This window comes from Thamnophis elegans, chromosome 2 (assembly GCF_009769535.1).
Source record: "Thamnophis elegans isolate rThaEle1 chromosome 2, rThaEle1.pri, whole genome shotgun sequence".
In the NCBI taxonomy this organism is placed as follows: domain Eukaryota; kingdom Metazoa; phylum Chordata; class Lepidosauria; order Squamata; family Colubridae; genus Thamnophis; species Thamnophis elegans.
In genome coordinates this window covers 49113203-49138967 of record NC_045542.1, presented here as the reverse complement: position 1 = coordinate 49138967, position 25765 = coordinate 49113203, and the positions used below count along the sequence as shown (strand labels likewise).

Genomic DNA, 25765 nt, shown 5'->3' with positions numbered 1-25765 from the left:
GGTGGAGTCTTTTGGCATTGTTTGGCGGGAGGAGGGGGAAATGCTTGAGGTTTCTGTCTGCCAGATGTGCTCATTAAGGACAGACTCTGTGATGTGTCCGAACATGTGTGTGCAAGCAGTAGACATTCATAAGCAGGCCATTTGCATCCATTGAGCTGTTCAAAATGAGTTGACTTCAAGGCTGCCAATCCCGCAGCCAGCAAAGTTCCAGTAGTAGTTGGTAGCTGTGGTTAATATGTTCTTCTGGGATTCCTCTTTATCTCCTGACTCACTTGTTTCTGAAACAGCTTTTTAATATTAACCCCTGTCAAAGGACTGGGTGTACTCTTTCTCATACTATGTCAAAAGGACTTTGGAGTTTAGATAGGCTTATAAACACGAGTTGCCCACAAAGACATACTTTGAGATTACCAAACATTCCGGGAACCTACCGTGTTTAACCATGAAAAACAATTTGCTTTTATCTACTCATGATTTTTATCACCGGCCTAAATTAACTTATATTGCCACAGGTCAAATTGGTACAATAGTGGTAAACCATTGGAAGAAGTAATAGCCTGCATTTCCTGTTCTTTTCTGTCAACATATATAAAGTCAATTGTTGGAATTCAACAGTTTTATAGAATTGCAGTTTCTATGACTATCTTTCTAACATGAAGACTGCAGCGAAAAATTATTGAATTAAATGAATGTCTAGGGGACCTTTTAGTTTTGGTAAAATAAGTTAGAAAGGAAACAAACTAGTTGGGAGAATGCCACGCAACAATAGGAAGTAATCAACAGCTTCATGATATCAGGAAGATGAAGTAAAATATTATATTTGGCAATGAGATCATTATAGAAAATGTATTTATTTATTATAAATATATGCAAGTGAATCAAACATCCTGTAATACTTGTCTGGGAGGATTTTTAAATTGCAAATGCTGCTAATATCAGCCATATCCTAGTTGAGTTACAGAGGAAGGGGACAAATGGATCTGGAACTGTTCCAGAAGTTGTCATGGAAACTGGATTTAGAGTCATATGACTCTTGGAAGATAACTCCCGGGAACGCAAGCACTAAGGCTCTTCTGCATTGCCATATGATAGGTGTGGGCCCCATTAGAAACTGCTTGGCATTTGCTAACATCTGGGATACAGCCAAATTAAACCTGAAGGTTTGAAATTCTCCTAGAACTGTATTTTTATTTTATTAATATGTATTGTAATCCATCTTTCCACTTACACACTTTTCTTTTTAGCTTGGAAAAAGTAATTTGTTTATCTTAGCAAAATAAAATATCCTGTATTAATTTATTTAGGCACAATAATTTGTAGAATGCTTTCATTGTTTACTCTTTCTAGTCATTATCAATCAGAGAAGCTGTACTAAATAGAATAACAGAGTTGGAAGGGATCTTGGAGGTCTTCTACTTCAGGAAGTCTTCTACGGCAGTGGTCCCCAACCTTTTTATCGCCGCGGACCAGTCAGCCTTTGATAATTTTACCGTGGCCCGCTGAGCGCGCGCAGGGGCACACAGGGCTCTCTTCCCTGGAGCCTTTGCGCACGGCCCAGGAGCTTTTGCGCACGGTCCAGGAGCCTTTGCGCTGCAGCCTCGTCCTTCGCCTCCCCCCCCCCCCGGAGAAAGCCGGTCCGGAGAAAGCCAGTCCCCGCGCCTCTCACTCCCACACGCGCCACCTCCGAGCGTCACAGCCCCACCAGCCCCGCATAGAGCGAGCGAGCAGCTCAAGGTCACCTCCGGACAGCGGCAGTGGCCCCTTCCAGAAAAACCTGCAGCAAAGGCGCCAGTTAACCACCACCTGCTTACCAGGGTTGGCTGCCTCGGGCGCTTGGGCAAAAGTGGCCCCGAGGAGGCGGACGCGCACAGCTGACGCGCGTCTTTCCGAGCTCCACAAAAAACCCCAACGGCCCCCTTTCGGTGCGGGCTGGAAGCCAGGCGGGAAGTTCCCGTTCTCTTACCTGGGCTGTGACGACTATTGGGGAAGTGTGCAGTGCCTCAGAAGTAAAGCTGCCGCCGCTGACGCCATTCCTTGGAAGCGACGGAGCGGCTGAGGCAGGAAGGCGCACGGCGGTGGCAGCTGTTCAGCCAGCCGCCTCGCAGGAGAAGAGCCGCTCTTGGGTTTCGCAGGGGGCGGCGGTGGCGGCGGTACCAGCAGCGCCCGGGGATTCCACCAGCGCGCGCGCGCGGACCTTTGGGCAGCTGTTCAGCCAGCCGCCTCGCAGGAGAAGAGCCGCTCTTGGGTTTCGCAGGGGGCGGCAGTGGCGGCGGTACCAGCAGCGCCCGGGGATTCCACCAGCGCGCGCGTGGACCTTTTGGCAGCTGTTCATGTCCCCCGGCTGCTGCGCGGCCCGGTGCCAGGTACTCCACGGCCCGGCACCGGTCCGCGGACCGGGGGTTGGGGACCACTGTTCTACGGCAAGAAACCCTACACCACTTCAGACAAATGATTATCCATCATGTTAAAAACTTCCAGTGTTAGAGCATTTACAACTTCTGGAGGCAAGTTGTTCCACTGATTAATTGTTCGTACTGTCAGGAAATTTCTCCTTAGTTCTAAGTTGCTTCTCTCCTTGATTAGTTTCCACCCATTGCTTCTTGGCCTGCCCTCAGGTGCTCTGGAGAATAGCTTAACTTCCTCTTCTTTGTGGCAGCCCCTGAGATATTGGAACACTGCTATCATGTCATTCCTAGTCCCTTTTTTCATCAAACTAGACATAACCAATTCCAGCAACCATTCTTTATATGTTTTAGCCTCCAGTCCCCTAATCATCTTTGTTGCTCTTCTCTGCACTCTAGAGTCTCAACATCTTTTTTACATCGCGGTGACCAAAACTGAATGCACTATTCCAATTGTGGCCTTACCAAGGCATTATAAAGTGGTATTAACACTTCACATGATCTTGATTCTATCCCTCTGTTTATGCAGCCTAGAACTGTGTTGGCTTTTTTGGTAGCTGCTGCACACTGCTGGCTCATATTTAAATGATTGTCCAGGAGGATTCCCAAGATCACTCTCACAGTTACTACTATTGAGCAAGGTACCACCTATACTGTACCTGTGCATTTCATTTTTCTTGTCTAAATGTAGAACTTTACTCTTTTCACCATTGAATTTCATTTTATTAGATAGCAGCCAACATTCAAGTCCATCAAGATCCTTCTGTATGTTAAGTGGATCTTCTGGAGTATTGACACTTCCTGTTAGCTTGGTGTCGGCTACAAATTTGATGAGTTCCCCATCTATGTCCTCATCCAAATCATTGATGAAGAAGTTGAAGAGTACTGGGCCTAAAAGAGAGCCTTAGGGTATCCCACTGCATACTTCTCTCCATGTAGATGCAGTTCCATTGAGGACTACACATCGAGTGCATGCAGTGGGTCAGCCAGTTACAAATCCATCTGGTGGTGATGCTGTCTAACCCACATTTTTCAATTTGTGAAGTAGTAGGTTATTGTCCACTTTATCAAATGCCTTACTGAAGTCCAAGCATTCCTCTGGTCCACTAATTTTGTCACTTTGTCAAAGAAAGCAATAAGATTGGTCTGGCATGATCTGTTTTTGAATAACCCATGTTGGTTTTTGGTTATTACATTGTTTGCTTCTAGGTGTTTGCTGATTCATTGCTTGATTATCTTTTCCAGAATCTTCCCAGGTATTGAAGTCAGGTTGATAAGTCTGTACAGTGGTGTATTAACCATTAAGCAGACTAAGCACATGTTTAGGGAACCAGGCCCAAAGTGGGCACCACAAAGTTCAGAAAGAAAAAAAAACAATGAAGATTTGTACACTATGTACAAAGGAGGGGAGATAAGATTTGTCAGTGCTTATGGCACTAGTGAGCCTTAATCCACCACTGGATTTGTAATTTCCTGGATTTATTCCCCCCCCCCTTTTTTTTTGAAGATGGGAACCACATCAGCTCTTTTCCAGTCTTCTGGCAGTTCCCCGGTGCTCCTGGATCTTTGAAAGATATAATTCAGTGTTTTTGAGCTCTTGCCACTTTCTCCCAGCAATGGACCAATTGTTTCCTTGACTTTTTTCTTGTTTTTCGCATGTTGGAAGAAGCTTTTTCTGTTTTTGTTTTTGTTTTGTCGCAAGCCTTTGTTCGTTGTGAGCCTTAGTTTTCCTCACTTCATCTTTGCGGACTCAGGCTATTTGCTGATATTCTGCCTTAGTTATGTGCCCCTCTTTCCATTTTTTATACTTGTCCTTTTTATCTTTCAATTTGTCAGAGAGTTCTTTATGCAGCGATGCTGTTTTCTTTTGAGAGCTGTTATTTTTCTTCTACATTGGTATTGTGATGGACTGGTTTTTTATAAACTCACTTTTGAAAATTTCCCAAGCTTCCTGAGTTGTTTTCCCCTTGAGGATTCTGATCCATGGAATCCTTCCCTCTCTAAGCTCTCTTTAAGTTTATTGAAATTAGCTCTCTTAAATTCCAAGACTCTAGTTTGACTTCGTTTTATTGCTTGTAGTTGCATAATGTTGAATTCCAATATTGAATTATCACTCCACCCCCACCCCCGCATGTTCCTGTAGTTTCAACACCTTCTATCATTTCATCTCTTTTGGTGAGAAAAATATGGCTGATCCTCTTGTTCTCTTCTCTACTTTTTGGGAAACAAAGTTGTCTGCTAAGTTTGTTAGGAACCTGTTGGATCTTCCACTTGGTGAAGAGTTTGTCTCCCAATTGATGTCAGGGTAGTTAAAATCCCCCACTGCTATTGTGGTATGCTTCCTATACACCAGTGATGGCGAACCTATGACACGCGTGTCAGTGCTGACACGCGTAGCCATTTGGGGTGACACGCACAGGATTTCATGCAATTCATCCTCGGCTCCTGCACGGCCACCGAGGATGAAAGAATCTGTGCTGGAGGAACGGGGGGGGGGGCGGGACATGTGATCTCCCCCGCCCACACTCACTTACTGTATCGCCGCCGCCCCTTTCTGAGCGCAGGGGCTGCTGGTAAGGCGTGCGTGCCGTGTGCACACACGTCATCAGCGCGGCGAGGGAGGACCCGCAGGAGAGGAGCGCGGGAACAGTGCGCGCCTCTCTCCAGTCAGGCCGGCACAGAGAGTCTACTCCTGGGACTGTCGGTTACGACCGCACCACAGCAGGGAACAGCGGAGTGCCAACGGGAACTGTGAGCGCCACTATAAATTGCGCAAAATTATGTTTTTGTCGAAGTGACACACAACGTGAGTTATGCTCGATTTTTTGCCGATTTTTGACACACCACGCCAAAAAGGTTGCCCATCACTGCTATACACCTTAGTTAGCTGACTAGCAAAAAGTTCATCTTCCTCTGTTTGGTTAGTTGGCCTATAGTATACTATAGACCTATGGCAATGACATTTTCCCCCTTTAATATTGACCCAAATGCATTCAAACTAATTTTCATCATTATTGTGCTCTATTTCTGTAGAAATGTAGTTGTTTCTTATATATAGTGCAACTCCACCTTCTCTTTTATTTGGTCTATTTCTTTTATATAATTTAAATTCCTTTAGCTGTATGTTCCATTTGTGGGTTTCATCCCACCAAGTTTCCGTAATAACAACAATATCATATCTGATACTGAGAAATTATAACTGAAAAATGTAATTGTGGAAACTTAGATTTTATTTGAGCTGAATTTTAAGCTAACCAAAAAAAGTGTGCAAACCATCTAGTTTATTTCATTAGGGAAAATTTAAAAACAGCAGAAAAAAAAGAAAGGAGTTATAAATGTGACAGGATTCAAGATGCATTTTTACCAGTGAAGCTTAAATGGAATTTGGGATAGACTATGGATATGTACATTGGATTCTATCTGAACCAACTCCTTTTTAAGTTATGCTAGCAATTCCCCCAAAATTGTTGGGATAAGAAATATCTTTTTTTTTTCTTAATTTTGAAAATACCCAGCCAAGTTTTCATCGTTAGCTAAGACACTCACATCCGTTGGCAGGTGGAAAACAGAAGCAAGGCTAAAATTGGGCAATGTTTATATTTAAAAAGCTTATTAAAAGGCAATAGCCAAATGAAGGTAGAATTGCCAGTATGTTATGAACATACCATTACAAGGAATGAGTCCAATGTGAACTGAGTTTAAAAAGTTCTTAAATACATTTAAAATATTAAGTATTTTGTGAACACCTTAGAACAAGGATGTCAAACTCGCATTGTCATGGCGTCATGAAATGATGTATCGTGACTTTTTCTCTCTTGTCTAAACTGGACCTGGGTGTGGCCAGCACATAACGCATCCGGTCTGTAGGCCGCGAGTTTGACAGCTCTGCCTTAATAAAAGGTTTTTTTCTTCATTTTCTTTTCTCAGAATTTCTGATATCTGAGAAATTGATTGGATTTAATTTTTTTTTCCAGTGAGGGCTGTTTCCCATTCAGGTCAGAAAACTATTTTCAAATTCTAAGCATATTTGGACTTTTTACCTATGGCTCTTTGGAAATACTGTAAAAGTATATCTAAATGTATTGATTATACACATACTTTCCATTTATTAGAAAATTTGAGGTGCCGAGGAATAAAAAAAATACCAGAAAAACCAGTAATAATGGATAAATTTCCAGTAACATAATTGAAAATAAATTTACAATTTGCTGCTTGTGAGTAGTCATGTGAAGTAAGGGGAGCAAAGGGAAGGAATGATGAAAGAGCTTCATAATTGCAATGCAAGCTCCACCCTTTTTGTATGTGCTTCTTGACACTGTACAAAAGGGGCAGATGCTGAAAGCTTCCAATTCTGTAGACACCACTAAAAAGCACTGTTGATGGTACAGTGAAGAAATTCTTTGTTTTTGAGGACTGTTATGTTCTGTGCATGCTAATAGTGGAATATTGTGAAAACAAGCATTGACATGCCTTTACAGAAGTTCCTTTGTTACTTTTGGTTTTGTTTGTTTCTTTGTAGCTATGATATGGTACACTATGGACATTCCAATCAATTGCGACAAGCTCGTGCAATGGGAGATTATCTGATTGTGGGTGTCCACACAGATGGTAAGGAAACTGCATTACTATTTTTCTTTTTAGAAGTCTGATGCCTTTGAATACTTTCTGAAATTGTGATTTGCTTGTTTGTTTATCCCACATTTATTATTTTTATAAATAACTCAAGGGGGTGGACACACACTATACTCCTTCCTCCTCCTATTTTCCCCACAATAACAACCTTTTGGTGTGATTTGGGCTGAGAGAGGACCTGGCCCAAACTCATCCAGGCAGTTTTCATGACTAAGGTGGGACTAGATCTCACAGTGTCCTGCCATCTAGCCAGGTGCTCTACCCTTTAGGCCTAATTGGCTCTTATATTCACTTCAGGCAGTTTTGTCTAGTGGTTAAGGCATAGCAACCAGGTGGGTGACTTTGAGTCAGTCACCCTCTTTTATCCCATGATAAGCTTAGGCAACAAGCTGGTTGGTCGTATTTAATTAATATCGCAATTAATGGATCAACATTCAGTTCATCAAAAGAAAAAAAAAACCAGACAATGCACTTGTGGGAAAATCTAGGAAGAGAAAAAAATCCTTTCAACCAACATACATATTAATCTAATCTGATATTGTCACCTGTGATCTACAAGACTCCCATCAGTTCTGCGGCTTCATTTAGATCTTGGCCTATCTTCAATTAAGAATTCAATCGACATGATCAAACTTCAATTGGAGGTAGGTTGATGGTATAAAACCTGCAATCTCCGCAAAATCTTGGCTACTTTCCCAAAGATCTCTCCAACATTTTGAGATGAATTATATTTTTAACATGATAGAAAGAAAAAAATATTAAATACAACAAGACTAATCATAACAACTACTTCAGTTTAAATTATTATTATTATTATACAATTGTATCACAGCGGCCAGTTGTTTCGCCGGATTTGGCATTGGTTACTAGTCGGGCCCCACCCAGGGGCCTAGGACGTCGTAATGTATTTTCGTAATATGCGTGCAGATCCAAGCAGTGCGGCTTTTTGCATTTGACTGATGGTGATTTTGTCAATTTTTAACTGTTTTATTATTTCATGTTTTCTATTTTTTGTCCACTTTTCAGAAATTAGTCAAGGTAGGTCAGTCAGATCATGTGCAATCCTTGGTCTGCCAAAATTGCTCTTTCATGTTATTAATATTTGTTTTCTTTATTTTCTTATTAGATTTTATAAAGATATTATAGCTGATAGCATGTGATAACAAACTTACATATAAACTATAATGCTGTATAATGCCATTATAGGAAATCTTTCATAAATAAAAGGAAAAGACTAATGAACTAAGTGGAGGAAAAAAGGAAAGCGAAAAAAAGCAAGTTCTCCCCCCAAAAAAATCTTCCAGAATTTTTAAATAGGCATAATCCCACAATGTTAGATTTTCATGAGAGTTGGAATCAAACATTTTCTTTCCAGCAAAACCCACCTTACGACCTGAAAAAATAAATAAGTAAATAGCAAACTCATATAATACAATAGCTAGAATAGAATTGTATAAATCTTTAGCTTTCAAGTTCAGTCCATTCTTTTCGTCCCAATATTTTACTGAAGTATGCCCAATTATACTCTTTAAAATCAGGTAGGAAAGAAAGAAAATTGTCTACAGCTATTTTTTTAAAAAAAGACTTCATTAACTCCCAACTGAAACATGATGGACACAGAGAAAAAAGAACAAAGGTACATTAAAAAATGGGAGTAGAGAGATATGTTTTCCTTAGCTTAAATGTATTTAAACCAACATACTCAATAATGCTCCAAACCAATTCCTGTTATAGGAGATGGCTGGATTCATATATCTTGCTAAGCTATGAATTTTAACTATTGTTTATTGAGTTGATTGGGTTCACACATTGCACTAACTTTGAAACAGGAATAGTCATCCTGTTTGGATCCAAGAGCCATACTTTCATTTTCATTTTTCTTTTCAGCTGCTGAGGGTCATGCATGGACCATGATACTGACATGGTGACATCATCAGAGGGTTAGGGTTAGTAATTTTCAATCCTTTTTCTTTTTAAACATTTTTGGCTGTTTGGATTTTTTAAGTGAAACTGATATCAATTTCACTTTAAAAATGTGGAAAATTACATTGCTGATTGTCATTAATGTGCCACCAAATTTTAGTGGCATGATTTTTGGGGTATTCTGTGAATCTTCAAAAGATTGCCATCAACTATACTTTTCAAAGTGTGGAGCATTGTAGAGCATACCCAATACACCGAACCAAATCAAAACAAACTACATTTCATCTTAGAAGAACATGGTTACACATTGGATTGATTTTACTTTAGTGTGATTCATCTTTCTTGGAATTATTTAGTTTAATGCCGTAAGAACCTTAGTTCTTAGTAATCTCCTAATCTGACCATTCTTAATATTGTTAAATTTACTGGTAAATAATAGATAGCACAACAGTTGACCCTGTACAGGGGTGGGTTCTGGCAGACACTACTGCTGGTTTGCTCATGTGTGCACTTTACGCGTGAGCGCGTGCTTGATGCGTGCTACGTGCACATGCACATGTGCAGTGCTGAAAAACAAGATGGCGGCGCCTACAGCACCACCTGAGGAACCGGTTCGGGGGCATGGTAGGCCTGGGTTGCTGCCAGTTCCAGCAACCCAGGCTGCCAAACCACTACCAGTTCAGCTGAATCAGTCCAAACCAGTAGGAACCCACCACTGACCCTGTAGAAACAGATGCTGGAGGTCTCAGCACTTTTTCTCCTGAAGCTGTATGGGTCTTCACTTACTGGCCCCATGTTAGCTTGCAGGTGGAAACTTGGTAATTCACAGTGCCACAGCCTACATTCTAGAGTCATTTTACTAACATTCATCCCCTCATGTCAGTGAATGAGAGACATACGGCTTTGACAATATGTGCTCTCTTTCTAGTGAGTGAAACATGAAAAAAAATTAAATGCAAAAAATTGAATAATTTTAATATTGCACGTCCTTGCCATGTAGCTCAAAAATACATAACAAGATAATTCATCCCTTGCTCTCTCACCCTTAGGAGATAGACCAATCTTATAAGATATACACCAAATCAAACTTTATTAAAGTAAGAAAGAAAGATATGTTATAATAGCTATAAGCTATTCAATTTTAAATGTCCCAAAATGCCAGAATTTAATAATGACTGAGACCAGTTATAAAGCTATTCAAATTATGGAAAAATAGTCTTATTGAAAAGAACATTTACATAAGAATTGTAATACTCCCAACAGACCACAGGATTTACTAGTCTGCTACAAATAAGCATTTTACCACAATTACAAGTATGTTGCTGGAAGCTTCAAATTAATCATTAACGATCAGGAAGATTCTAAAATTATTGTCTCGTGTACAAACTGAGGATATGCATAAAAGCTGAAGTACAAATAATTAACAAACTTGTACAAAATAAAATTTCAGAACCAGGACACTTTTAACACATAACAGAAAGATTAAACAATGCAACATTCCTAGCTAAATATTTTTACTTGTGTTTTTAGTGGTAATCTTTTCTTGAAACAAATATGCATATACATATACACACACATATACAGTACATGCAGGAAAAAAGATATAAAGAAACACATAAAATAGCTTCCAATCTTTTCCACACCAGCTGTAAGTACAATTATATATTAACTTCTCTCTAAAGTTACATCATAACTGTCTTCTTTCTATAATCTATCCTGTTTAATCATCAAAGCCTAAAACATAAAAAAAAAAATTTCTTTTGGCAAAAAGTCCATAAGGGATTTCTCTTCAGCAATAAACGTATATATTGTATTTCTCTAATCAAACAAGTCAATATCTCTTTCAGCAAGTTCTTATCATCTTCATCAACTATTTCCTCCATTTACAGGTATTTGCCAGATCTTTCAAACTTTGTGCATACAATAATCTCACTGTAAAACAGTGCTCCTTGGCTCTTTTTTTAACTATTTATATACATCAGTCTCCAGAGGAAATGTTCAATCTTTGAATCACTGTATGTATTTGAGGCCAAGGTTTTCTAGCTTTTTTACACATCCATCAAGCATGATAAAAAAATTGCTCACATTTCCAACATAAATTTGAAGAATATTTATACATTTTGGATAATTTTTCGGGTGCCATATACCAACACTACATAATTTAATAAAATTTCTAAAATTGTAACACAAGGTAAATTTTAGTCTTTAAATCACATATTTTCCCATTGTTAGATCTGTATATTATAACCAAAATTGAAGCCTACTTTAAATTCCTTGACTTTCTTCTATTGCAAATTTTATTCAAGGTTTATACATTTTAGCAACTGCTAAATGAAGATATTCATCATTTATATAAAATTTCATTTCAAATTGTGGCTTATATTGTTCACTACAATTAATTATTTTATGTATTTTAAATCTTTCTGATAATTATAAATAAGAAAAGCATTGACAACTATGTTCCTCTGTCATTAGTTGTTCTCTTTATTTTATTTTATATTCCCCTTGAATTGGCTTCCTTGCTTCCTGAGTATTTCAGTGTATTAATTTTGAGGCTGCTGCAGAGTTAAGACAGAATCCCAGCTTCCCAATTCTTGGTCTATAGCTTTTTTCCGTCCTCCAGTTCTTTCTTTATGTTTTAAAAGAATTCAGAATTTCTATCCCCGGAATATAGGAAAAGGCTGGGATATTTCTGCATCTTTGTGTCAGAAAATCATGACTCCTCAATGAAATATGGATTGACAGTCTGGCATATACAATGGCATTCACAATGTGTTTGGAAGATTTGGTATTTTTGGATGATAATCTTAATAGTAAGCTATGTTATGTTTCCCAGAATAATCAGTATTTAAATTCTGTACTTGGAATATTCATATTCATTGTCAAGAAAATGGATACTGTACCCTACTTAAGCTTCTTTCTGAATGAGCAATATAGTTAAACAAGGATCAATGTATATGTCCCTCATAAAATAGTACTATTTTTTTTAAAAAAAACACTAAATTATTATAAACAATTGGCAATTGTCTAATCAGAAGAAAAACAATCCTGCTTCAAAGTCTTTACCCTCTTGTAGTACTGAACAGTCAGAGATTGCCCTCCTGGGGCCAACTAATTGAAGCTCACTATTGAATTTTTAAAGGCTATCCAGATTTTTTTAATCTGTTTCCTTCTGTAGGAGTTTTGGGGAAATTAACAGTGGCATGGGATGTATACACAGGCCTGATAATCACCTCTTTTTCTCTTCCTTTTTATACTGAATCATAGATGAAATATCCAAACATAAAGGCCCCCCTGTCTTTACTCAAGAAGAAAGATACAAAATGGTGAAGGCCATCAAGTGGGTAGATGAGATTGTTCAGGGAGCTCCTTATGTCACAACACTGGAAACTCTGGATAAATACAACTGTGACTTCTGTGTACACGGGGGTGAGTACCGGAGCCTGATGTACCCACTTTCTCTCTCTCTCTCTCTCTCCCTCTCTCTCTCTCCCTCCCTCTCTCTCCCTCCCTCCCTCCCTCCCTCCCTCTCTCTCTCTCTCTCTCTCTCTCTCACTACATACATACCTATCTACTAGAAGTCTGTCTTGCTGGTTAAATTAAATGGTAAATTTATTTTGTTATCTTTGTTAATATACATCATCCTCATTTTTTGTGCAGCTGGTATAACGTTATAAAGCTTCACAAGTATGGGTTGATAATAGTACAACATGTTGCTTTTGAAAACAGAAATGTAATGGAGATCAATACATTCTGTAAGTCAGGTTTTGCAGCCTGAGCCTTCCTACAGCATTGCTGGATTATAGTGATTATCTTCAAGATTGAGAAAGATAACTAGCGATAACTTCGCTCTTAGAGAAAACAGCTTGCATGCCTGTTTACTATAATTAAAATGCATATTATAGGAATTTGCTGATTAGACTACCTAAGCAGCTCCTCCTATTTGTCAGCAGTGGTTTTTTTTTTAATAGATGACATCACACTAACTGCAGATGGCAAGGATACTTATGAGGAAGTGAAGAAAGCTGGGAGATATAGGTAAAACCCTATTTATGTTATTCTGCTCAGAGATCCTGAAATGCTCTGTTAATTTTGTTTTCATTGTATCCATAGCTTCTCCTCTATAATTTTTGAATGTTGTATTAGATTAATACTATATTGATCTGGTTTTGTCCTTAGCTGTTATGAATATGAAAAAGTGACGATTGCAAATCCTTTAATCCAAAAGCCATGGAATTTATTAGTAACTTAACAGAAAGGATTGAGGAGGGAAACATGGAAATAGTGGGTTACTGTTTAGTGTTCTGTATCAACAATTAAGAAGGTTATTTTCTTGTTAAAAACTCAAAACATTTTTTTTTAAAATAAGGAAAAAAACAAGTTTGCCAAGATATTCCCAGACAAACAAAAATATTTAGAGGGAAAGACTTTGCAAACATTGTGAATAGTGGATAGCAAAATTCCCATCTTATCTGAATCTTGTCTTGTTGCAGGGAATGTAAACGGACCCAGGGAGTGTCCACTACAGATCTGGTTGGCCGGATGTTGCTTATGACCAAGGCCCATCACAGCAACATTGTAAGTGAAAAATGGCTTCGCGAGTTCCAAGATGCTCCAATTCCTTCAATACTCTGAATGAAGGATGTACGGATGCTTTTTGGATTACAGAGATGAGTTTCTCAAATGAATCTTGGGGCATTTGTAAGCTCTCTGATTATTCTTTGATATGATTCCAGGATTATTGCTGTTTGATACAGGCAGCAGACGCCAAAACAAAGTAAAAGTGTAAGTTTAGGGAAGTGCTGTTTGAAGTGGATACGATGCCATGTGCTGCCAAGAAGGAAACAAAAAAAACTTACCATTGAAATGTGGATCATCAGTTAAGGGTGGGGTTTGGAAAGAGAGGTCAGGTTGCCTTACCTGGCAAATGGATCAAGATTTAATTTAGGCAATGGCATTTATGTATACTTATGAAATAGTGCTTAAATTATGACAGTTTACTAAATGGGCAATTTAGTTGGGCTAAGAATATATTTAGTCTGTGTGTTTCTGTGGCTGAAGTTGGAAGACCATACTTTACTTCTGAAGCTAGTTTCTGAGCTAGTTTCTAGAAGTATGTAAAGTATCTGTCCTTTAAACAACAAGTCATTTCATACTATGAGGTCAATACATTTCACCTCATTAAAGCACGGAGGAAACATAATTCGCTCTGTGTCTCCTCAGGCTTCATTCCACAGTTCTGGTAGACCTAAGAGGGCTTGGAGTGATGTGATTAAAAGTAACATGGCAGTTTTGCTTTTTTTTAGGCATGGGGACAAAGTACACATTGTCTTGTAAAGCTCGAGGTGTGGTTAGAACAAAGCATGCTTTTAAAGTTTTGCATAACTGTACTTTTTGTGGTTGAGAGATTTTCTTTACATGGGTATAAAATGTTTAATGAGAACTGGTTTAGTGTAGAATCTGGGTGTCTTAAGTTCTAGTCCTGCCTAAAATACAGTAGTCAGCTGGGTATGTTATTTCTCAGCACTCAGAAAGAAGGCAGTGGCAACCCACTTCTAAAAATGCTGCCAAGAAAACTTCATGGAGTTGTCCATGTAGTTAGCAGGAATCAGCACTAATCTCAAGAGGGAGGGTGGGGATTGAGCAAAGTTGAAGAATGGCAGGCCTGCTGTACCTAACTTGGAGTTCCATATGTTTTTTTTCATTTGTTGGATGGGCCACTGAAATGTCTTTACCATTGATATGTTTCTTTTCTATTTTAGGCTGAAGAGACAGATTATCGGAAGCATGCAGATAACCTAGGAAAGGTAAGAACTGGCACTGGAGGCACATCACAATGCAGTTTATGCATAATCAAATATAATATTCCAGTGGAATTATTCCAAATTTGGAATGATTGGAGTTATCTGAAATTGATGATTTATTCATTTAAACTATTTCTGTTTCCCTATTTTTTTATATTGTAAAGCTGACATCAGAGATTGAATAATAATAATAATAATAATAATAATAATAATAATAATAATAATAATGGTTGATTGCACAGTCATCCAGATGTTTAGGGTGGATTTGGCATTTTTATCCACCTATGAAGTCCTTCCCAAGGATCTGGGAAATGTAGGTGTTGTTTTCTGATGACATTAAGGGTATAGCTGGATGTAAGCTGTTTCAAGTATTTGTCTTTTGCATTTGACTGATGGTGATTTTTTTGAATGGTTGTGTTTCAGTGGTGTTCCAGATGTTTTAGGATTGCATCCAAAAGTAGTGTTATTGGTACTATAAAAGTTGGTAAACTTTCTTTTGCCGCAGTCATTCCACTTCTATTTGCAGGTCATTATACTTTGTGATATTTTCTCCTTCTTCTCCATCTCTCCTCCTCTTCCCCCTCCTCCTCTCTTTCATGCAAAAAAAAAACAAAACAGTCTGTAAAGGAGTGGCATTTGCCCAGCAGCGATGCAACACTTGTTCTCCATAGTGAGGGGAGGAGTATCCAGGATGGTTTAACCTTGTCCTCGTTGATTGGACTGAGTCCGATAAGCTCTTTAGGCCACGCCCTAGTCACCAGGTAATACCCAGTTACTTTGCAAGAGAGAGAAAGAGAGACTGATTTAAATTGCAACTTACTATTCCTCAGGGGCATGAGTACCTTGGCAGCCAGCAAAATCCCTGGCGGGGGTAGCGGTACTCGCCATTAGCCTGCAAGGGCGGCGGACAGATTTGGCCACTAGGAGGAATCCTGCAGCCACTCAGGAGGGAAAAAGAAAAAAGCCTAACGAGGCGCCAGCACGCCGCTTCTTTAAGCAGCAGCCAGTCAAAAGCCCTGAAACAGTGCAGGAGTGCTCCGCCTCTCCCCACAGGGGTCGAGCGATGAACCGTGGAGTTTTAAACGTCACAGAGGGCCCGCACTTTTCCTAAGCACTGGAGCAGCTGGTGGAGCCAGGAAACGAGTGCTGGAGGCAGGGGGAGAGAGAGAGAGAGATAAGCTGCTTTTCAAGCCAGCTGGAGAAATGGAGCTTTGAAATTTGGCGCAAATCGCCATTTTGAACACATGATCCAAGATAGCAGCAACCCAGAAGACACCGGCAAGAGCCAGGTCCTCGTTTCTCTTCCCCACTGGAGGAGCGGAAGAGCCCCCAAGGTCAGAACCTACCCCCGAAGGTTCTTCCAAGGGAGGGGATGGCAAGGCAAAAAGAAAAACTAGGCATCTTTCCTTCAAGGCAGCTAAGGAGGCAAGTGCTGGCTCCAAGCCTCCCAAACTTGGCTCTAAATATGAAAGGCAGAGGCATAAGGCTTTAGAGCGAATATGTCACAAGGCCAAGAGCAGGAAGGCTCCTCCTGGTCTGGGGTCTGATGAGAAACTACCAGGGCCTTCTTCACCCAGCAGGACTACAGAGGAGGATCCCTCCCTACAAGTGAGGATTTCCTTGACACCTCAGGCATCTGGGGTGCAGCCCAGGGATGGCAATCACCCCCACACACCACGGGGCCTTCCCCACAAGCCCTCCCTCCAACACCTGCAGGTATTGGGGCCAGTCAAGTACCCACCTCAGGAGTACCAAATTTTCAGGACATGATGATGAGGGCTTTTCAACAGTGCATGGCTGCTGCTTTCCAACAGCCCCAGAGGCAGCCTCACATGGCACCCTTACCCATGGTTCCTGAGGGGCTGGAGGCCCAGGGGACACCCCTCTGAGTCCCCTATTTCGTCTCGGAAGAACAGCGAGTCTGAATCCGAAGGTGAAATCAGAGAAGATAGACTCTGAGGACGAGGACATGCCTCCTTCGAAGCCTACCAGTTCCGGATTGTTCCAGCCTTCCTTGTACAAATCCTTACTCTTCAAGGCGAAGACAGCTGCCAAACTTGGCAACAGGCCATCAGAACCACCAATGCATCCTCAGGGCTTCTTGGCAGAGACCATATTTGAGGAGCAGTCTGTGGAGGCCGACACGGTACCCACACCCAAGTCCTTCCTTGACCTGATCAAAAGACAATGAGCATCTCCCACCTCAAGCCTGATGCCCACATCCACAATCAAAACATTTTTTCAATGTGGACAAGGACATGGCTCAGGTGTTGTCTCAAACCACTATCGATGTACCTGTCACGGTCCTGCATACACCTGCGAACATGCCCGGAGAACCAGAGGATGCTCTGAAACTGGAAGACAAGAAAGCTCACCTCACCTTACAAAGGAGCCATCAAGCAGCGGCCTGGTCAGTGAAAGCAGCCACCACCGCCTCCCAATGTTCCCTCTAATTTTTTTTCCATGTGTGCGGAAAAGTATAGTGTTCGGGCAGCACATTTTCATGCCTGAGCACCTGAATTTTTTTTAGCCATAATTGCCATCAGAGCAGATGTTGGGAGGGGGGCAAGGAGGAAAAGGGTCCCCTCCCTCTCCCTCAGACCCCCAGGAAGGAAGGGAGGGGAGGGGGAGGGAAAGGAAAGAAAATGGGAAACAAGAAAAGGAAAGGAAAAAGGAAAGGAAATAGAAAAGAAGGAAAGGAAAAAGGAAAGGAAATGGGAAAGAAGGAAAGGAAAAAGGAAAGGAAAGGAAAAAAGAAAGGAAATAGAAAAGAAGGAAAGGAAAAAAGAAAGGAAATGGGAAAGAAGAAAGGAAAGGAAAAGAGAGGAAATGAAAAAGAAAAGGAAATGGAAAAGAAGGAAAGGAAAAAGGAAAGGAAAAGAGAAAGGAAATAGAAAAGAAGGAAAGGAAAAAGGAAAGGAAATGGGAAAGAAGAAAGGAAAGGAAAAGAGAAAGGAAAGGAAAAAGAAAAGGAAATGGAAAAGAAGGAAAGGAAAAAGGAAAGGAAAAGAGAAAGGAAATAGAAAAGAAGGAAAAGAAAAATTAAAGGAAATGGGAAAGAAGAAAGGAAAGGAAAAAGAAAAGGAAATGGAAAAGAAGGAAAGGAAAAAGGAAAGGAGAAAGGAAAGGAAAAGAGAAAGGAAATGGAAAAGAAGGAAAGGAAAAAGGAAAGGAAATGGGAAAGAAGAAAGGAAAGGAAAAGAGAAAGGAAAGGAAAAAGAAAAGGAAATTGAAAAGAAGGAAAGGAAAAAGGAAAGGAAAAGAGAAAGGAAATAGAAAAGAAGGAAAGGAAAAAGAAAAGGAAGTTGAAAAGAAGGAAAGGAAAAAGGAAAGGAAAGGAAAAGAGAAAGGAAATAGAAAAGAAGGAAAGGAAAAAGGAAAGGAAATGGGAAAGAAGAAAGGAAAGGAAAAAGAAAAAATGGAAAAGAAGGAAAGGAAAGGAAAAGAGAAAGGAAATAGAAAAGAAGGAAAGGAAAAAGGAAAGGAAATGGGAAAGAAGAAAGGAAAGGAAAAGAGAAAGGAAAAGAAAAAGGAAAGGAAATGGAAAAGAAGGAAAGGAAAAGGAAAAGAAGGAAAAGAAAGGAGAAAGGAAAGGGAAAGAGAAAGGAAATGGAAAAGAAGGAAAGGAAAAGAGAAAGGAAAAGAGAAAGGAAAGGAAATGGAAAAGAAGGAAAGGAAAAGGAAAAGAAGGAAAGGAAAAGAGAAAGGAAAGGAGAAAGAAAAGGAAATGGGAAAAAAGGAAAGGCAAAGAGAAAGGAAAGGAAAAAGAAAGGAAGTTAGAAGAAGGACAGAAAGGAAAAGGAAAGAGTGGAAAGGATTGGTACTGCTCAAAAATCAAGTCTCAAGAACCCCTGGACCCCTTTGGCTCAGGCAGTCCAATCCCACGCTGCTTCCCTCTCTCCCCAAAGCGAAGGGATTGCAGAAAAAATGCTGAGCCCAGAACGGGGCTTCAGACGAGGCAATGCCTGAGAAACCCCGGATGTGCAGAGAAACGCAGGCTACAACCAGCAAATCCCATTTTCCCAGGAACTGATGAAGCCCCAGAGGACCAATGGGAATTCTCCCTTCTGCAGCGTCATCGGTCTCCGGGCAGAGTCTTCCTTGATTTCACCAATCAGAAATCAGAGTTCAGAAGGGAGGGAAGGGGGATATTTTCAGTCACATTTAAAGACATTAAAAAACACTGCGCTGCACTTTGAAACTTGTGCACGGTGTTTCTTTGTTACCTGCGCGGCCGCTCATGCGCGCAGCTTAGAGGAAACGCTGCCGCCTCCTTCTTTAACTGATCTTCACTACTGTGGCTACAAGATCTCCAACAGCGAATCCCGATAGCAGATGTCAGGGCACACCAGGACATCAACAAGTTGGTGGCAGCCACTCAATTCTCTTCAGATGCCACCCTAGCAGCAGTCAGATTTGCATCCAGGGCGATTGCTTCTTCCGTAGCATCCCGCAGGTTGCTTTGGCTTCGACAGTGGCAAGCAGACGTACGACACAAATGGTGCTTGGCGTCACCGCTCTTCATGGGAGGTCTTCTCTTTGGTGCAGCTCTGGACCCCTTCTTAATAGAAAACAAGGACAAGCGGAAGGTGCTTCCCACCGCTCCAAGGAAGACCAGCTTCAGGGCGACACCCTACCCCAGACGCTCCACCTTCCGTGGTCAGGACTACGGGTCTTCCTTCCGGGGTCAGGATTCTTTCAAGGGGTCTGATTTCGGGTATTCGGGTTTCAGGCAGTACCAGAGAGAATACCCCTCCAGGCAGAGATACCCACCAGATAGGCAGCAAAGGGGCAGGCAGCAGAAGTGGCCCTTTCGAGAGGGCAGAGGAGGTGGCGGCGGGTGCTCCTTCTGCAAGAACTAACCCTAGGCCTAGCTCACCCTTCAGGTTGTCTTCTGGGCCCCGAGTTTTCACCAAGGTAATGGCGGCATTGGCAGTGTTCCTGAGGTTAATGCCTATACGAATCCAATGCTATCTAGATGACTTGCTGTTGCAATCATCCTCCTTTAAGGGTGCCCTATGGAACTTAGACATCACCATGTCAACCTTAAGAGATCACAGATTCTCGGTTAATCTGGCTAAAAGCCATCTACACCCTCCACTAGGCTGATTCATTTAGGAGCCTTGATAGACACAGTGTTAGGCACAGTTTCCCTGTCATCTGAAAGGCAGCACAATCTTAGGGAGCTGGCCTCCCGGGTATCCAGGGAGCGTAGGGTATCTCTAGCTACATTGTCCAGGTTGCTAGGCACGATGGTGTCCGCCATTGGCATTGTCCCTTGGGCGCGCTTCCACACCAGAGACCTCCAATGGTTCCTTTTACCATTCCAGCGAAGGTGCATGAGCTGCTCCCAGATCAAGGTCCTCCTACCAGCAGAAGTATGGTGGACGTCTTCGGAGATAACCAAGGGAGAATTCTTTAGAACTCCAGACCGGGTGATGGTTACAACGGAGACCAGTCTGTTTGGATGGGGGGGGGCCATCTGAGGACAATGGAGCCAGGCGGAATTGACTCACAACATAAACTGACTGGAACTCAGGGCGGTCCGCTGAGGTCGGTCCGCCACTCTGTCAAGAGCAGTCATATTCTAGTACTCACAGAAAACATAACCACCAAGGTGCATATAAACAGACAGGCGGGACCAGATCAAAGTCCCTCATGCTGGAGGCCAAGAGACTGGGGCTTTGGGCCGAAAGGAATCTACTCTTGATAACCGCGGAGCATATAGCAGGGGTGGACAACGTCAGGGCCGACTGGCTCAGCCGGACCGAGGTGGACAATTTGGAGTGAAAACTGCAACCAGCAATCTTTGAGGCAGTTGCGGAACTTTTCGGACATCCGGAGGTCGACCTATTTGCCACCCCTCTCAAGGCTCAGCTCCCAAGGTTTTACTCCAGGTACCCAGTTCAGAAAGCGGAGGGGGTGGACGTTCTCCGCTGCCCGTGGCCTCGGGGACTGCTGTATGCCTTTCCATCCTTGCCATTGATTCCCAGGGTCATCCAAAGGATCTTACGGAAGGAGGCGGAGGTGGTACTGATTGCCCCACATTGGCCTTGGCGGCCTTGGTTTGCCGACCTCAGGTCCCTCTCGGTGGACAGGTCCTGGAGGATCCCCCAGGAGAGGATCTCCCTCAGGCAGGGGTCGCTGGAGCACCTGGACCCTCAGTTGCTCCAGTTAACCGCCTGGCACTTGAGCGGAGCATCCTGAGGGGGGACAATTCCTCCTCCAGGGTCATACAGACGATCCAGGTGGCTCGCAGGCCTTCCACGGAGTGTATCTACAATGCTACGTGGCGCGCCTTTTGCACATGGTGTGCCACCAGGAACAGTGTCGCAGGTCCTTGACTTCCTTCAGGCGGGCCTGGAGAGAGGGTTGGTCCGAATATTATTAGAAGACAGATCTCTGCAATTGCCTCGGTACTCCTGTGCAGTAGGTCTCAGACACTAACTCACCACCCCATGGTCAAGCAGTTTCTCAAGGGGTCCTCTAATCTTAGACCACCCACGGTACACATGTACTCTTCTTGGGACTTACATAGGGTGCTGGATGCTCTGACAGGCCATCCTTTGAGCCGCTATGAACAGTTTCTCTCAAGTTCTTGACATTCAAGATGGCCTTTCTGGTGGCCATTACCTCCGCTAAGCAGATATCCAAGCTACAGGCACTGTCTGCAAGGGAAGACTTATGTGTGTTCCACCAAGACAGAGTGGTTCTACGGCTGGACCCCTCCTTCATACCCAAGGTGTGCTCTTGTTTCCATCGTTTGCAAGAACTGATATTGCCCAATTTCTGTCCGGACCCCTCTCATCCTTTGGAGAGAAAGTGGCACACTTTGGACGTGAGGAGGGCTCTGAGGATCTACCTCAAATGAACCCTGCTGACCAGAAAATCAGAAGCCCTGTTTGTCTCCTTCCAGCCCGGGTCCCTGGGAAACAAGGTAACATCTACCTCTATAGGCAGGTAGAACACCGACTCGTCACAAGAGACCATCGATGGACAGAGAGTGGAAGCAGTGTGCTTCCTCCCATATTTGGGCATACCAGGGGTTGTAACATTTAATACATACCTATCTACCTGGCTCAGCTGATAACAGAGAAGGACCTTGTGGCTTAGTGGTTAACACATCTGCCTAAGATGTAATACAGCACAGGTTCTAATCCCAGTAAGGGTATGGCTAGCTGATGAGAGCTAAATAGCTTGAAATAGATCTATACTAGTCTCGCTTTACTTATTTATCAGCACAAATACAACACACACAGACACACACACACACACACATGTGACGAGCCGAAGGACAGAGAATGGAAGTAGTGATCTTCCTCCCATATTTGGGCATACCGGGGGTTGTAAAATCTAATAGATACCTTTCACCCTGGCTTGGCTGATAACGGATAAGAGCCTGTGGCCTAATGGCTAAGATGTCTGCCTAATATGTAATATAGCCTAGGTTCAAATCCCAGTAAGGGTATGGCTAGCTGATGAGAGCTAAATAGCTTGAAATAGATCTATACTAGTCTCCCTTTATTTATTTATCAGCACAAATACAACAAAATGTAACAAAAAGGCAACAGTAAAAATATTGGGTTTCTGCCTGGATGGTCTCTTGTGATGAGCCGAATAATAACCGGGGGTTGTAAAATCTAATATATATATGATATATATATATCTCATCAGCTAGCCATACCCTTACTGGGCATACCGGGGGTTGTAAAAATCTAATATATATATATATGTATATGTATACGTATGCGTATACGTATACGTATATGTATATGTATACGTATATGTATATATTCATGTGTGAACCCTCCCTAGGGACGTGTGGGCTTTGGTACGTCCCATCCTGGATACTCCTCCGCTCACTATGGAGAAAGGGCATTGGTACACCTATTCTTATAGTGGGGGAGGAGTATCCAGCCCCTCCCTGAGTTGTAATGTTATTGGAACCATTCTGTTTGTTGTATACCTGCTCTGTTAAAAAAATAAAAAAATAAAGTTTTGGAACTACAACAAGGTCTAGAGTGGATGACACATCGAGTCTGATAGAGTTCTTTGTCGAAACTGGGTATTATCTGGTGACGGGCATGGCCTAAAGAGCTTATTGGACTCAGTCCAATCAACGAGGACTAGGTTAACCCAGGGACATTCAGTCACTGGAGGCAGGGGAGGCAGGGCTTCACCAGTCAAGCGAGGAAAAGGAAAGAATTTTTAAAATAATTAAAAAGGCCAGGGTAGTTGCTGCCAGACTCCAGGTCACAGTGACTTTGAGTCTGCTTAGTGTTAACTGTAGGGGGAGGCTAGAGAACTATGGGCCTCCTTTGCATAAGAAATTTAAGAGTTAAGCAAGGGTTAAAAAGCGAAAAAATTTGTATGCAAAGGAGGCACGTGATTCTCCCGCCTCCTGATCTGGGAGCAGCGAATCATGCCTTGCATTTGAGCGACTGCGCAATCTAGCAGCAGGAGTCTTGCTTGTAAAATGCGCCTATGTTGGAAAAGTTCATGCTCCGAGCAAGTTCAACTCTCCAGCGTGCAAGTAAAGTTTCTTTGGTTTTTCCAACCTTTTACCATTATGTCTACAGAGAGGTTCTCAATCATTCAGATCTGCGCTTTTTCCAAAGGCGAGTGGACTTTCTGCCCCCCCCCCTTTTCAGACGTTTCTCTTCTCATGCAAGAGGATAGAAGAACCGAAAGCTTCATGGATGAGAAGCAAAACGTTTTCAAAGGGGGGGAAAAATACCCCAAAAAAGTCAACTCGCCTTTTGGGAAAAAAAGCACCTTTGGGACCACTTCTTCTTGGGTTAATGTCCCTGGCGTTTGGGGACTTTAAAAGGATGCGTGTTTCTCTCTTGCATTCTTTATATTTCGCTACGTCCTTTGTTCAGTGTATTGGTATTTCCATTGTCTGATAACTGCCAGGACGCTTTTAATGTTTTGTTACAGCCGCCCATTCCAAAACGCAATATTTCACATATTTGAAAGGAATAGTCATGGCAAAGCAAGAGGTTAGTCCACTTTAAGCTCCAAGGTGGGGTTTTGCTGTTTTTGAAATACGTTGCTGTAATCCAGTGGGGCACATCGTATTTCCCTCCCTGCCTAGGCAAACCATTAAACAACGTTTTGTCAGTGTCAGCTGACAGGGTGCATTGTAAATGGTGATTGACTGCAAATGGATGAACTGTTAGGCCGGCGGTTGCTTTTCCCGTTGAGCTTGCTCAAAAACACATGGTGGGTTTTTTGTTTTTTTTGCTTGGCTTGGAATAGCGAGGCGTACTCGGAAGGATGGCTGCTTCTATGCCAGAGGCAATCAGTTTGGGGGAGACTCGAGTTCACATTAAAAAGAATTAGTAATATATCATTGCTAAGACTGGCCGCCCGCAATAACCTCCCCAGACTTGTTTTGATGAGTGCAGGGCGACTGACGGTAGTTTGCACCGCCCGCGCCCGCTCAAACTAGCCTCAAACTAGCCTCAAACTAGCTTCAGTTGCCCCGTGTTCAGCAAAGCAAGCCCGGGGAGGTCCTTTGTGGGCGGCCAGTCTTAGCCGCTTGCGCCCGGCACTGCGGCTGAAGTGAAGCCCCAAAGTCCCCACTGCCACCGGAATATCTGCTGCCACTTCCTCCTCCTCCAACAGCACTGCCGGATTTGCTGCTCGATGCTGCGGCTGAGGTGAAGCCGGCAAAGGTCCCACCGGCGCCCCCGCCCGTGGCAGCAGTGTCTCTCCCTGGGAGCACCTGAGCTGGCCTCCGCGTTACTCCTGCCCCCTCCTCCTCCGCTGTGCTTTTGAGGAGCCATGAGTCTGTGGGAGGGAGCGGGAGCAGGAAAAAAGGCCGCAGCGCCGGGCAGCAAATGTGGTGGTGCTGTTGGAGGAGGAGGAGGAGGCAGCAGCAGTTATTCTGGTGGCGGTGGGGGCTCGTCGGCATCTTCAACGGCAGTCCTCCCCCCCCCTGTGAATAAAACGAAGTGGAGCAGATCCATGCAGATGACGTCATCGCAACATGACTGGAGGAGGAATTCTGGGAGTTGAAGTCCACAAATCTTAAAGCTATGCCGTGGCTTCAGCGGCGCTTTCGCGTTTGCCTCACTGGCTATGAAGCTCATCACATGTCACTGGGTTAACCCATCCTGGATACTCCTCCCCCACTATGAGAATAGACGTATCAGGTAAGTACCAACCCCCTTTTTGTCCTTTGCACCTCTGCAGATGCTAATCTATGGAAATATTTTTATGATACCAATATGTGAATATCTGAATCAAACAAAAATCACTTTATTCTCCATTTTTATTTAGAGACTCTTATAAAAGGACAAACCTGTAAGCATGGATTTCAGTTTTATAATCAGGGAGTTTGTTTGGAGGCCATTATAGCTAGTTTCAAGTTTTGCAAAGATCTCAACGAATATCTGTACTATAAGACATACGGATCAGTGGTGTGTTGCCAATTTTTTTACTACCAGTTCAAGTGCGCACATATGCAGAAGTCTCCTGGCGGGTGGGCAGAGCTTCCTGCTACCATTACTACCAGTTTGCCCGATCTGGGCCGAACCAGGAACAGCCCACCTCTGATCCGGATGTACATAGAAAATCTTTTTTATATTTTGCTTCTGCTTTATGATGCAGAACTGTTACAGTATGTAAGACATTATTATTATGCCTTGAGGAATCGCATAGCTTTATATGTCTTACAACAAATAAGTTTCTCTTTGGCATTAGAGTTGTAATCTGCATACAGTCAATGAAGTCATTCTACTGAGTTATAGAAGCAGTCCCAAAGAATGCCACCTGGTGGAGCTAATCTTCCTTTCCACTTTCAACAGTTTCTAGCACTTACTATGCATATATTAAATACATAAGTCAGAACAAAAGAAGATAGAGGGTATATATGGGTTTGTAAAATCTTCTAAAATGTAGACTATAAAATAATAAATATTAAATAAAAATAACAAAACAAAATGCAGAATCAGTGTTAGGCCCAAAACCAAAAACGTGTAGATTCTTCCAAGTTGA

At 42.3% G+C, this 25765-nt stretch overlaps 1 protein-coding gene across 1 annotated transcript in view; it reads left to right on the top strand.

Moving 5' to 3' along the window:
* PCYT2 (phosphate cytidylyltransferase 2, ethanolamine) overlaps window positions 1–25765 on the top strand; it is a 36123-nt gene that overhangs the window by 672 nt on the left and 9686 nt on the right. Inside the window, exons 2-6 of the mRNA XM_032209227.1 lie at window positions 6922–7010; window positions 12225–12386; window positions 12929–12995; window positions 13451–13535; window positions 14720–14764. Of these exons, the coding sequence (XP_032065118.1) occupies window positions 6922–7010; window positions 12225–12386; window positions 12929–12995; window positions 13451–13535; window positions 14720–14764 (448 nt within the window). The remainder of the gene's footprint in view (window positions 1–6921; window positions 7011–12224; window positions 12387–12928; window positions 12996–13450; window positions 13536–14719; window positions 14765–25765) is intronic.